This window comes from Thamnophis sirtalis, unplaced genomic scaffold (genome assembly GCF_051295495.1).
Source record: "Thamnophis sirtalis isolate CommonGarterSnake01/CBP01778 unplaced genomic scaffold, rThaSir2_p1.2 scaffold_5, whole genome shotgun sequence".
NCBI lineage: Eukaryota > Metazoa > Chordata > Lepidosauria > Squamata > Natricidae > Thamnophis > Thamnophis sirtalis.
Genome location: NW_028261385.1, coordinates 128,347,561 through 128,360,137, shown reverse-complemented (window position 1 = coordinate 128,360,137; position 12,577 = coordinate 128,347,561). Strand labels below are relative to the sequence as shown.

The following is a 12,577-nucleotide window of genomic DNA, read 5'->3' as shown; positions in this document are numbered from 1 at the left end:
CATTATGCTTATAGACAAGGTTGAAAGTTAGAATCCCAATTCCTCTGGAGGAAAGTTGCTATCGCCTATTTGTATGTATATATTTATAAAATATATATGCCTGCCCATCATACATATATACCGTATTTTTGGTACTATAAGACGCTCCGGACTATAAGACATATCTAGCTTTTGTGGAGGAAAACAAGAAAAAAAAATCTCCCTCTGCATCCAAGCAATTTGCCTCCTTATAGTAAACAGCCTGGTCAGCTTCAGCACAGCCTGATTTAGCATGAGAAGCTGATTGGCGGTTGGATCAGTCTCCCTGAATACTGCTGATCATCTGTTCCAGGCTGCAGGGATCACCACTGCCCATTGCTGATGTCGCTGCCCATCACTGCTGCTGCCTATCTCTGCCTCCGCATGCCCCATTTTCAGCCTCCATGCATCCTGTTTTTGGCCTCCACTTGTTCCATTTTTGGCCTCTGCGCATCTTGTTTTTGGCCCATTCTAGGCGCCTGGAATGGCCCGAAAATGGGATGCTCAAAGGCCAACAATGGGACACGTGGAGGCTGAAAATGGGACATGCAGGGCTGAAAATAGGGTGTGTGGAGGCGGCGATGGACAACTGCGATCCCCGCAGCCTGGGGCCTTGTGTTTTATACCCCTGCTATATCTGGTTTCTGCCATGAGGGAATTGCTATGTCTATGCACTGCTATCAAGCAAAAAATAATACAATTACATGTTACAACACCTTGTAACCTGGGTAAGAAGAGATTATATTCCCATACATATCCACTTACCAATAGCAATAGCAGTTAGACTTATATACCGCTTCATAGGGCTTTCAGCCCTCTCTAAGCGGTTTACAGAGTCAGCATATTGCCCCCACAGTCTGGGTCCTCATTTCACCCACCTCGGAAGGATGGAAGGCTGAGTCAACCTTGAGTCGGTGAGATTTGAACCGCCGAACTGCAGATAGCAGTCAGCTGAAGTGGCCTGCAGTACTGCACTCTAACCACTGCGCCACCTCGGCTTCTACTTGTGTATGTACATTTTGGTGATTAGTCATGTGGCAGTAATTTTGAATGCAATAACATACAATGTTATTTCAATACCAGTAATGAGAAATAGTGACCCTGTTAAGAAATACACTGGAATTCAATTCTTATGCAAACCTTCTAAACCAAGTTTTACCTGAATTATTTTCCAAAATTTTGTGGGGCTTTTGAATGGATATGTACACATATTTCTTTTAAATAGAACAGCTTGAAAATTTGAAAAGTATGATGGAGGCTGGTGAAACGGCTGCTCCTGTCAGCATTCTGGAAGATGATAATGAAGAGGAGATAGAATGTGGTAAAGTGATGTTTTACTTGTCATATTTTTTAATTCCTCTTGCTGAAGTTTGCAGTGTATCAGGTAATAGCATGCTGGATATGTTGTCTTAGAATAGATGGGGAACAAAAGCTCCTTTATGACTTGTGGATTTCAATTCCCAGGATTTCTGAGCCAGCATAGAATAACTGGCTCAAGAATTCTGGGAGTTGAAATCCACAAGTCATAAAAGGGTCAATATTCCCCACCCCTGCCTTAGAATGAGCCCTTTGACTTGACAACTGATATTTATTGTTTTCTTATAGCAGTCACTTGTACATTTATCTTTGGGTTCTGAATTTAAGATTATGTGCAGGAAATACAGGCTATAATAAGGGGCAACATCTGTAGCAAGACATCATATCCCAATGCCTCCCAAAGGTTTTTCTGTAGCCCTTGATGTCCTTCTCAGCTTCAGGTTTGATAAATTACAACTGAACATAGTGGTTTTCAAACTAGATAGGTTGAGAGCAGATAGATTGAAGGGAGAGAAACTTGTTTATGAAAAGTAATGAGTTGGCTTTAAAGTAAGTGCTGAATGGGACAACTTAAACACTAGAAAACAAAATAAAACTGGGATTCATCCAGTTGCTAAGCCCTTAGTGAACAGTATACCTTCTGTCCTCCTATGAATTATTCTCTGCCTCTTTGCCATCTATCAGTTAGCAAATTTATTATGAGTGTGTAATTTATGAAGAGCTATGGAAGAAAATTGAGGATGAACCTTTAATACAGAAGGTTAAATCATGTTTTAGCTGTCATTGGATTTGCATGAAGTGGAACATGATCTCCCTTAATGAATGAAGGCTAATAGTTAAGGAACCTTTCTGTTGCCTTTGGTTTGATATCTTTGGTTTGCTGCTTGGTTTTGTTTTGTTTTTTTTTGGGTAGTTTTTTGATCATTTTATTCCCTTTTGTACCGTATTACTACGTAGGGGAGCAAGAAGAGGAAGCACATCCAGAGTATAAATTTGGAAGTGAGCTTTCTGCAGATGACCTGAGCCAAAAAGAATCTGTAGCTAATCACATCAAAAAGGTAAGACAGCTTTATTTAATTAAAAGATTAAAAGGCAACCAAAAGAACACGTAGGTTAAAAAAAATGTGTATGCCATTTTAGAACAATTGTAAATAACAAGCAGTGTCTATTTATCCAGGTCATATTGTATTACGATATATCAAGAGTTGTCCTCAGAAAATACCATGCAGAGCATCCCAAATCATTTTTTCCCCAATAAAAGCCAGTCCTAGAAGATATTGTACAGCCTTCATACATATAATTTGAATTAAAGTTACAAAGGCAAGACCCGACTTTCTTCTTTGATAGTTACTGCTGAAGGACTAAAAAGCTAGGAGATTATTGTCTCATGAGTAATTGGTACCTGTACTGAATAATTTCTCACTGATACCGGGAATAGTGAAAAGCATAGAATGGGACCACCCACCTTTGTCCCGTCGCGAGTTGGTGGTGACGGGTTGGCCCATGGTGAGTTGATCATGGCAAGTTGGCTGCAACAAGTTGTCCTAGATCCTAAAAAGCAACTGTCTGAAAAATAGCAAAAGAAACAACAATAAAGGGCTAAATTTGAGATAATAGTAGGAGATTATATAGAAGACTGGAAGAAAGAAGAAGTAATAATTCTGTCTGAGACTGGGACAGCTTCCTCTTCTATCTAAGGACCAGAGATTCTTTGTTAACAGACCATTCCATGGGATATCTTTTTTTTTTCTTGCAGAATGCTCTTTGTTAACAGTATTCCAACAGCAAACACATCAAGTTCTGCTTGCCCAGGGAAACATTTGTAACTTTGCTCCTGCTGGAATTCTGGCGTCTTCCTTCTTATATAGATGTTTTCTGGGTTTTACCTGGGGAGTTGATGAAGCAGAATATTTGCTTGTTGCCAGCTGGCTTTTGTCCAACTTTTTTAAAAAACAAAACCTCTTGGTCTGCTGGTTCAATAGTTCTAATATCTCAGTTGCTTTTTCTTTTGTTTTCTTTAGAATTTCAACTTTGATATAATTAAGATCCCCCTTATGTCATAGTATGTTTCTAGTTAGTTAATGAGCTTCTTCCCTCCATTTAATCATTATGTGCTTCATTTTAATCTGGGCTAACTGGCTTGCTTTCATAATCCAGTTATGTAGTACTAACAGTGGTGGGTTTTCATTATTTTTACTACCGGTTCGCTCGTGCGCATGACGCTTTTATGCATGCACAGAAGCGTCTGGGCGGGTAGGCAAAACCTCCCACCGCCGCCACTACTGGTTCGCCCAATCCTGGCCTAACAGGGAGCAACTCACCTCTAGTATGTAAGCAAAAAAGCATGACAATTGATTGCAGTAGGATATAAATTCAGCAAATCAATCCCCTGAGCAAACAAGATTTTTGTTTTACAGTAAATCCAGAAGTATCCATTATCTAGACTGGACTCCCAACCACCTTATAATTCCCGATCAAGGACTGCCCCTTTTTTCCTCCTTTCTGATCAGAAGGTCTTTGTTTTGGCATCTTACCAACCATGTTGTTGTTTTTGAATGGAAATAAAAACTGCATGCAAACAGTGGAAAGGATATATTTAACAGACCTGCCCAAAGTATTCCCTCTCTCCGCGTTTGAGTTTTGAGTGTGTGATTTTGAAACAATTTTGGATAATATCTATATTTTTCCCCATATAGGCTGTGGACGATTCTGAACAAGAAAACAATAAAAAGGTGACCCATGAGATATTTTTCATAGCTTCTACATTTTTAGTTTTCCGTTTTTAATAAAACCGCTTTGTAAACTGTATTTTTAATGTGCTGCAGCATTACCTCTTTATTTGGCTAGTATTAAGGATTCAGTGGCTGTATTGCAGTATCTTTAGAGGAAGTTGTAACACCTGCGCTTACCTGCACTCCAACATAAAAGGTTCCTGGATGATGGAAGGCCTGCATGAGTTTGGTCTCTCAACTATATAGGTGTCTACATAGACATACTGCATTCAGTCAGCCTGGCTCCCCTTTCATTTATCCTTCTCTCTTCTACTTTCACATTATTTTCCTTTTCTTTGGGTGGGATTGCATGTTAAATGTTCTTCCGAAAATGCTTCATTTGGATCTCTTCCCCCCACCTCTCCCCATTCCTCTTCTCCATATTTGTCTTCTCTTCCAATATTTTGACTCCTGGGCCTACAGAGTATTTCTTCCCCTCTTTTATGGAACGGTGCCTGTTTTATAGAGCTAGTTGAGCTTACAACTCTGGCATTGTAACATCATTATTGTCCTTGTTTTGCAAGAAAAGACTGACCTTCCACGGCCTGGATTTGTGTCACTTCAAGGGGCATAAAGCAATGGTGGAAATCATTTTTTTTTAACTACCGGTTCTGTGGGTGTGGCTTGGTGGGCGTGGCAGGGGAAGGATATTGCAAAATCTCCATTCCTACCCCACTCTGGGGCCAGCCAGAGGTGGTGTTTGCCAGTTCTCTAAACTACTCAAAATCTCCGCTACCGGTTCTCCAGAACCTGTCAGAACCTGCTGAATTTCACCCTGGTATAAAGGCATGCAGATACCAGGAAAAATATCTGGAAAACTGTGATATAAAAATGTGAAAGCTTTTTTTTTCATTGTATATTTCACCTACCTAGAAGAATTTGTGCTGATGAACAGATTTCAGTTTATTTTATGGGCTTTGATCACTATCTTTTCCCTTGCAATAAGAATCTCACATACTGTATATTTAGCTATTCTTCTGAAAGAGGATAGAGTTCTTATTTGCTACTCATTTATTATCTCTGGACAACTCTAAAATTATTCAATAGCAACTTTATGATATTTTTTGAAAAGATATTTTATTAGGGAAAGGAAAGCAAAATTTTGGACTATTAAAATTGTAATTTCGGGAGGGAGAGTGAATTAGAGACAAAATTGTTGCTGCTTAAACTATCTTTATCTGAAGAACTTAAGAGGTAGAATCAGGGACGTGCAATCAGGGGAGGCGGGGCCTCACCAGTGTCATGATGAAAAGAAAAGGAAAATTAAAAGGAAAAAGGCTAAGGTAGTTGCTGCCAGAATGACTCTGCTTAGTGCTAACTGCAGGGGGAGGCGAGAGAACTACGGGCCTCCTTTGCATAAGGAATTTTTCACCTTTTAACCCTTGCTCAGAGTTAAGCAAGGGTTAAAAGGCGAAAAATTCCTTATGCAAAGGAGGCACGTGGTTCTCTGCCTCCTGGTCTGGGAGCAGCAGGTCTTGCCTAAGTTGCTTTTTTCTTTTTACATTTTCATCATGGCGGACAAGAGGAGAGTTGAAATCCTCTGACACAGCTGGAAAAGGTGGGTCTGAGGGAGGGGGCAGGGGGGAGGAAATCAAAATTCCAATCAGCCATCCCCTATAATATGCAGCTATAAAGTGATATTTTATGTTTGATCGAGTATATGTGTAGTAATATGGGACATCATTTTGAAATGGTCAGTTTCCTATAGAAAATTATAGTTATTCTTGAACACTTTCCAAAATTCACTGCATTGTATGTATGTATTATTTGGTTCACCAGTTGAACTGGTTCACCAGTTGAAATAGAAATAGTTCCCTGAAGAATATTTAAAGTGGCAAAAAGAAGCTGATTTCTTCAAATGAGGAGCGAGAGCCACGGAGGTGAAAGGCGAAGAGGGGGGGGTCCAAAAGGCCCCCTTCCCTTTTTGCACTCTGCAAGCCAGGCCCGCGCTCAGCTGCACTTATATCGCCTCCCCCCCTCCGCTCCAGAGAAGCCGGCCGCGGACGAGTCTCCGCAGCCCCGGTTCCATCTCCAAGCAGCCCCGGGAGGAAACGGGCCAGCCCCGCTTCCCTCCCCGGACTTTTCGGGAGTGGAGGACCCGCATTCCGCTCCCCCTTCCAAGCCCCGAGTGGCCAGCCTTTCGCCTCCGCAGCTCTCGCTCCAGCCTCATCCGGGCTCCTCCTTGGCGGGCCTGCCGGAGCTCTGGGAGAAATATACTGTTGCCCTACACAACAGTATATTTATTTGAACACACAACCCATATCTTTCTTCATTACAGGTAAACATGTGCAGGCACTGACAAAAATTAAATAAGTATGCTTCTTCTATGCTATTCTCATTCTGACTGCCTCTTCTTTCCAATCATTCCCACTTGAACCCAGAGATGCTACCACCAATGGATGTGTTTATTTCAATACACTTTCAGGGCGTGATAACTGCAGACGATGAACAAGCATGGATGGCTTCTTATAAATATGTAGGTGCCACCACTAATATACACCCGTACTTATCAACATTGATCAACTACGCTCAGCCTGTTAAATTTCAAGGTTTCAGTGTAGCAGAAGGTAACTTTAAAAGATTTTTTTTAAAATAGGGTTTCCACCCCTCCCCTTATTGTCATACCAGTAGTTACTTTTACAGGTGGTCCTCAACGTACGACCCCAATGAAGCCCAAAATGTCTGCTGCTCAAGTGAAACATTTGTTAAGTGAGTTTTGCCCAATTTGCCCAATTTTACAACCTTTCTTGCCCCCATTGTTAAGTGAATCACTGCAGTTGTTGAGTTAGTAATATGGTTGTTAAGCCAATCTGGCTTCCGCACTGACTTTGCTTGTCAGGAGGTCGCAAAAGGTGACCACATGGGACACTGTAGCCGTCATAAATATGAGTCAGTTGCCAAGTATCTGAATTTTGATCTTGTGACCATGAGGATGCTTCAACAGCCGTTAAGTGTGAAAAAAGTCATGTCACTTTTTTCTGTGCTGTTATAACTTCAAACGGTCACTAAATGAACTGTTGTAAGTCGAGGACTACCTGTATTCTTCCTCATTACTGTTTATTATCTCATGCATGATGTTTCCTAATAATTAGTGTTATCCTTTCTCCACTTGGGGGCAGCAGATTACAAAGAGAAAGTAAACCAGCATTGGCACCCAACTAAAAAGAGTTTGCATGGAACAGATTACTTTATTTTTTTGGCTTGATTTTGGTTTTCTGCTTTTCTCTCTTCCATTAAATGTGACTACCCTAAGGATCTGAAGTTTCTTTGCAATGTTTATTCTTTTTCTGACTTAAAAACATTTTTTTAAAAAAAAAATTCATGCTATACTACTACTCTTGATCTTAATTCATCATTTCTGCCTCATTTCTCATCCCAATTAATCTGGCTGTCAGTTCTAGGAGATAAATATCGTTATTCCACACATATACTTTATGTGGATTTCTGTAATTTCTTTGTTGGGCATATCTTTATCCTGAAGTTCAATTTCATGTCTGTAATAAATATGTTTTTTTTAATGTAATATTTTAATATTCTCCTAACCAATTTTTCATTCTGAAAATTTTACAAAACAGATTTTATGGTTTTTTTTTCTAGAACGCAACATTCACTACAACATGTCCTCTTTTAATGAGTCTGTCGGGTTGGGTTATTTGAAGACGCACGCAATTGAATTTGTGAAGTATCCTTGCATTGATGCAGCTATAATGAGACTCTTTAGCCTTAAGAAACAAGGAACTAACTGCAACTAACAACACACAGTACCTTAATAAAATACAATATAGTATGCACTTCGTGAAAAATGCCCCATGAATTAAAACATTTAAAAATTAAGATGTGAAGATATGATCATTTTACCTCTTGGTTGTTTGGTTATTCCAATTTTCCTGACTAAATACTACAGCTACAATAAACGGCAAATGAGTCGAATATACCCAAAGGGAGGCAGAGTGGATTCCAGCAATTACATGCCTCAAATTTTCTGGAACGCTGGATGCCAGATGGTCTCCCTTAACTATCAGACCCCAGGTAAGCAGATCTACCCACCGACTCTAAATCTCAGAGAATGGCAGCTTGAGTAGAAGCTCTCTGCCAGATGCCGTGGCTTTTGCTCCTGGCATTGTTGGAGAATTCATTCACATGGTTAAATATAAGAATCTACATCCAGCTAGGCAGACAATTAGATTGAAAGCAGTAAAACAGATATGCACCATTTTCTGCATGTCTTTATACATCAGCATAAAAACTGCACAACAGATGATAGATATATAGATATGGATGGATGCATGCATGCATGCATGCATGCATGAAATTTCTAGAAATAAATTCTGAGTAAAAATATAAGGGACAATACCAGGAACTACAATTAAAATGTTGTTATGTTGAGCCAGAGAACTTGTTTCTTTTCTTTCTAGTGAGGGAAATAATGGTGATTAACTAGCTAGTATGGAAGCCAGTTGCTTCTCCACAAAGCAGAAAGTATTAGTAGGTGTCACTTTTTTTGAGTTAAAAGTGTGCTGTTGCTTGTTGTTTGTCATGAAGGGCAATAGAAAATACATCCTCGTGACTTGGTTCCACCAAAACATCTATGGGTTGATATTTAGAATCCATTGAAGAATCAGCAAAGTAACCCTGTTAACAATCACCATATGGAAGATGGTTTGAAGTCTATCAAATTCTATCACGAGCAATATAGCTCCTTATTCTTATTGGAGGTTTAGTGGAGGGTTATTGGATTTATTGGTAAATAACTATCAGACATGTAGGGATTGCTAACCCAATATTGTAGTCCATTATGACCAATTTCCACTATTGACTATTGTCCTAGTCTATAGGATGTTACTATTCACTTAACAAACCCGTATCTTCAGAATGGAGAGATAGAGAAGATGGGAAAGGGAATGCAGTATTTTAATTACACCCTTTTAGAATTCCATATTTAACAAACAACTGAAAGAACGGGAACTTATGATGAATATATTTCTACTGAAGTAGAAAACATATTCTTTATTTTCAAGGAATGCGTGGGATTAGCATTTTAACTAAACTGGCTATCCAGAATAAATTGTATTTTTAGTTTTAAAAGACTATCCAGATAGGTATTGCTCAATAAGATTTAAATTATTTTTACCTCTTCACAGATCTAGCAATGCAGTTGAATCTGGGGAAATTTGAATATAACGGGTCGTGTGGGTAAGTAACAATATTTAACAGCTGCCATTATATAGAACGTCACTTTTAATTATGTGCTGTAAATGAAATACAAGCCATAGAAATTCAGCCTGATGTTATATTTTATGAAAGAATCTGGGAGATCTGTCTCTGAAGGGGAGGAGAGGTGAGGAGCAAGAGAGGAACCACATTTTGGAAATAAAGGGCTAAGATACAAGATAGTAGAGTTTTACATCCACATTCTAAAAAGCTCAAATTTAAATTTCTAAATTTAAATTTGCTAGGCAGCTTTGATTTTTTTAAAACTCATGAATAGATTACTTGTTGTTATGAATAGCGAATCAGAGCAAATTTAGATTTAAAAATCTAAATTCAGACAACTTGGAATGTGGAGGCTTTTCCTGTTACTAGTAATTTAATTTCTCATCTGCTTAAGCAGGCAACCTCTCCCCCTTATTTGGCTAATAGTCCCCATTGTTCTCATATGAGGATGATCACCTAAAATGCAAAGGTTGGGGATTTGGAATACAGATCATTTTGCCTTAAGATTTTTTTAAAATTATTAAACGGATTTTGTCTGCAAGATTTATTTGCTATCAATTGCTGTACAAAAGTTGAACTAGTTTCGAATCGCAACAACTCCCAACTAAGTGCTGGCAGAATAACTTGTGTAATGCTATATAGGTGCCATTTGGGCACAAAGTTACTCAATTCACCCCAAAATCATACAACTTCTCTTGAAGATCAAGTGTCTTTATCATATAACCATATTTTCTGCTGTAGCATTCCCAGGGATGTATATTTAAAAGCCCTAGATATTTTCTTACGAGTAGGGCATTTCAGATTTCCTCTGTTATCTTCTATGCCAGTTTATTTATTTAATTGAAATGTTGAAAATATGACTTAAGAGGTTTGCGATATATGGAATATTAAAACCTTTGAAAAGAAATACAAGATGTAATATAACTTTGACCTTTGTAACTTTTGGAAAGGCATCCGAAGTCTGAAATATAACTAAGTGGCAAGGACAGAAGAGTTCATGTTGATAATTCTGAGCAACAGTTTTTAATGTAACATTCTTGAAATACATAACTTAGTTCCCAAACTGTGTGCTCATTTTTTTTACTGATTAATAAAAAGTTAATGTTCCACCTGTAAATTAAAGAAGGCAACATAGAAGCTTACTTGGAAGTTTATCAGAGCTGTTCCGAGAGTAATACGGCTGCTCTCTAAGTTTGATAAATAATTATGAATAATTAAATAGGTTTCTTCATTGCCTTGTTCCAAATTCTCTGTGTATTACTTTGTGGTGTACATTCAATTTTCAAAAGGGAGAGATTAATGTGTGTTTTGATTTTTTTTCTTTAAAGTTATCTTCTTAAACCAGATTTCATGCGGCGTCCTGATCGGACATTTGACCCTTTTTCTGAGACTCCTGTGGATGGTGTTATTGCAGCAACTTGTTCCGTGCAGGTAAGAAGCATCTAGGACAATGCAGCGTAGAAAAGGGAATATTTGAAATATGCTACTTCAGATACCTGAAGCTGTTTTAACATATAAAGTAAGGGCTACAGGTCATAAATGATTGAAATAAGTAAGAAATGTTTTATTCGGATAGATGGATGGATGGATGGATGGATGGATGGATGGATGGATGGATGGATGGATGGATGGATGGATGGATGGATGGATGGATGGTGGATGGATGGATGGATGGATGGATGGATAGATGGATAGATGGGCAGACGGGCAGATGGACAGACAGACAGACAAGAAAAACAAAATGCACAGGTACAGTATAGGTGGTACCTTGCTCAACAGTAGTAATTGTGAGAGGGATCTTGGAGTCCTAGTGGACAACCATTTAAATATGAGCCAGCAGTGTGCAGCAGCTTCCAAAAAAGCCAACACAGTTCTACGCTACATAAACAGAGGGAAAGAATCAAGATCACATGAAGTGTTAATACCACTTTATAATGCCTTGGAATATACTGCATTGTTTTGGTCGCCACGATGTAAAAAAGATGTGGAGACTCCAGAAAGAGTGCAGAGAAGAGCAACAAAGATGATTAGGAGACTGGAAGCTAAAACATATGAAGAACGGTTACAGGAACTGGGTATGTCTAATTTAATGAAAAGAAGGACTAGGGGAGACATGATAGCAGTGTTCCAATGTCTCAGGGGTTGCCACAAAGAAGAGGGAGTCAAACCTATTCTCCAAACCACCTGAGGGCAGAATAGGGAAGCAATGGGTGAAAACTAATCAAGGAGAGAAGCAACGTAGAACTGAGGAGAAATTTCCTGACAGTTAGAACAATTAATCAGTGGAACAGTTTGCCTCCAGAAGTTGTGAATGCCCCAACACTGGAAGTCTTTAAGAAGATGTTAGATAGCTATTTGTCTGAAATGGTATAGGATTTCCTGCCTAGGCAGAGGGTTGAAGACCTCCAAGGTCCCTTCCAACTCTGCTATTGTATTGTATATATGAATAACATTAAACATTGATATACACTTGAATGTATTAAATTTCTCATTGGACTGAACATTTTTATGCTTCCATTTCAAGGTCATATCTGGTCAATTTTTATCAGACAAAAAAATTGGCACTTACGTAGAGGTGGATATGTATGGCCTTCCCACTGACACGATACGAAAAGAATTCCGAACACGGATGGTGATGAACAATGGCTTAAATCCTGTTTACAACGAAGAATGTTTTGTCTTTCGAAAGGTACGTATTTCAGATGCCTGAGTTATGCCTTTCAGGTTTTATGAATAACACTTTGCCTCAATACTTTTCCTGAACAAGAAATCTTTAAGGAAAAGATTCACCAATCTGATGTCCCCTCAATCGCGTTGAGTTATAAACCTTCCCCAAATGCTCAGCTAAAATTTCAACTCTGGGCATTGCAGGCACATCACTTCAGTGAAACAATGATTTGGGGATGGCTGATTTAGGAGACCAGATCTTGCACTTTCCCTTCATCCACCATGATGCATTTTTTTTGTCATGGGATAGAGTTAACTAAATCTGGATTTTTTTTTAAAGGGAAACTCTTGTAGCTATCACATGATTTTTATTTTTCTGTTTGGCTTTTCCCTCTTCTTGCTTCCTCCTCCTCCTCCTCTTCCTCCTCTTCTTCTTCCTCCCTCTTGGAGGAACAGCCTTGTTCGTGGCTATGGCTATGCCTGTGCTCCAGGTATGCAGTCTGCTCAGAATGAGCTCCGGCTGGGGAACCTCTGCCTTCCTTGGAGATTACAACTTCTTCCCTGCCCTGGCAGTGGCTGCTATCTTGCAC

At 39.1% G+C, this 12,577-nt stretch overlaps 1 protein-coding gene across 5 annotated transcripts in view; it reads left to right on the top strand.

Annotated features, from left to right (window-relative positions):
• PLCB4 (phospholipase C beta 4) overlaps positions 1-12,577 on the top strand; it is a 164,911-nt gene that overhangs the window by 122,326 nt on the left and 30,008 nt on the right. For all 5 annotated transcript variants that reach the window (XM_087716870.1, XM_087716868.1, XM_087716869.1 and 2 more), the window contains 9 exons: positions 1,244-1,339; positions 2,293-2,393; positions 4,032-4,067; positions 6,532-6,673; positions 7,704-7,788; positions 8,011-8,135; positions 9,248-9,299; positions 10,649-10,751; positions 11,845-12,009. In XM_087716870.1, coding sequence (XP_087572996.1) covers positions 1,244-1,339; positions 2,293-2,393; positions 4,032-4,067; positions 6,532-6,673; positions 7,704-7,788; positions 8,011-8,135; positions 9,248-9,299; positions 10,649-10,751; positions 11,845-12,009 — 905 coding nt within the window. The remainder of the gene's footprint in view (positions 1-1,243; positions 1,340-2,292; positions 2,394-4,031; positions 4,068-6,531; positions 6,674-7,703; positions 7,789-8,010; positions 8,136-9,247; positions 9,300-10,648; positions 10,752-11,844; positions 12,010-12,577) is intronic.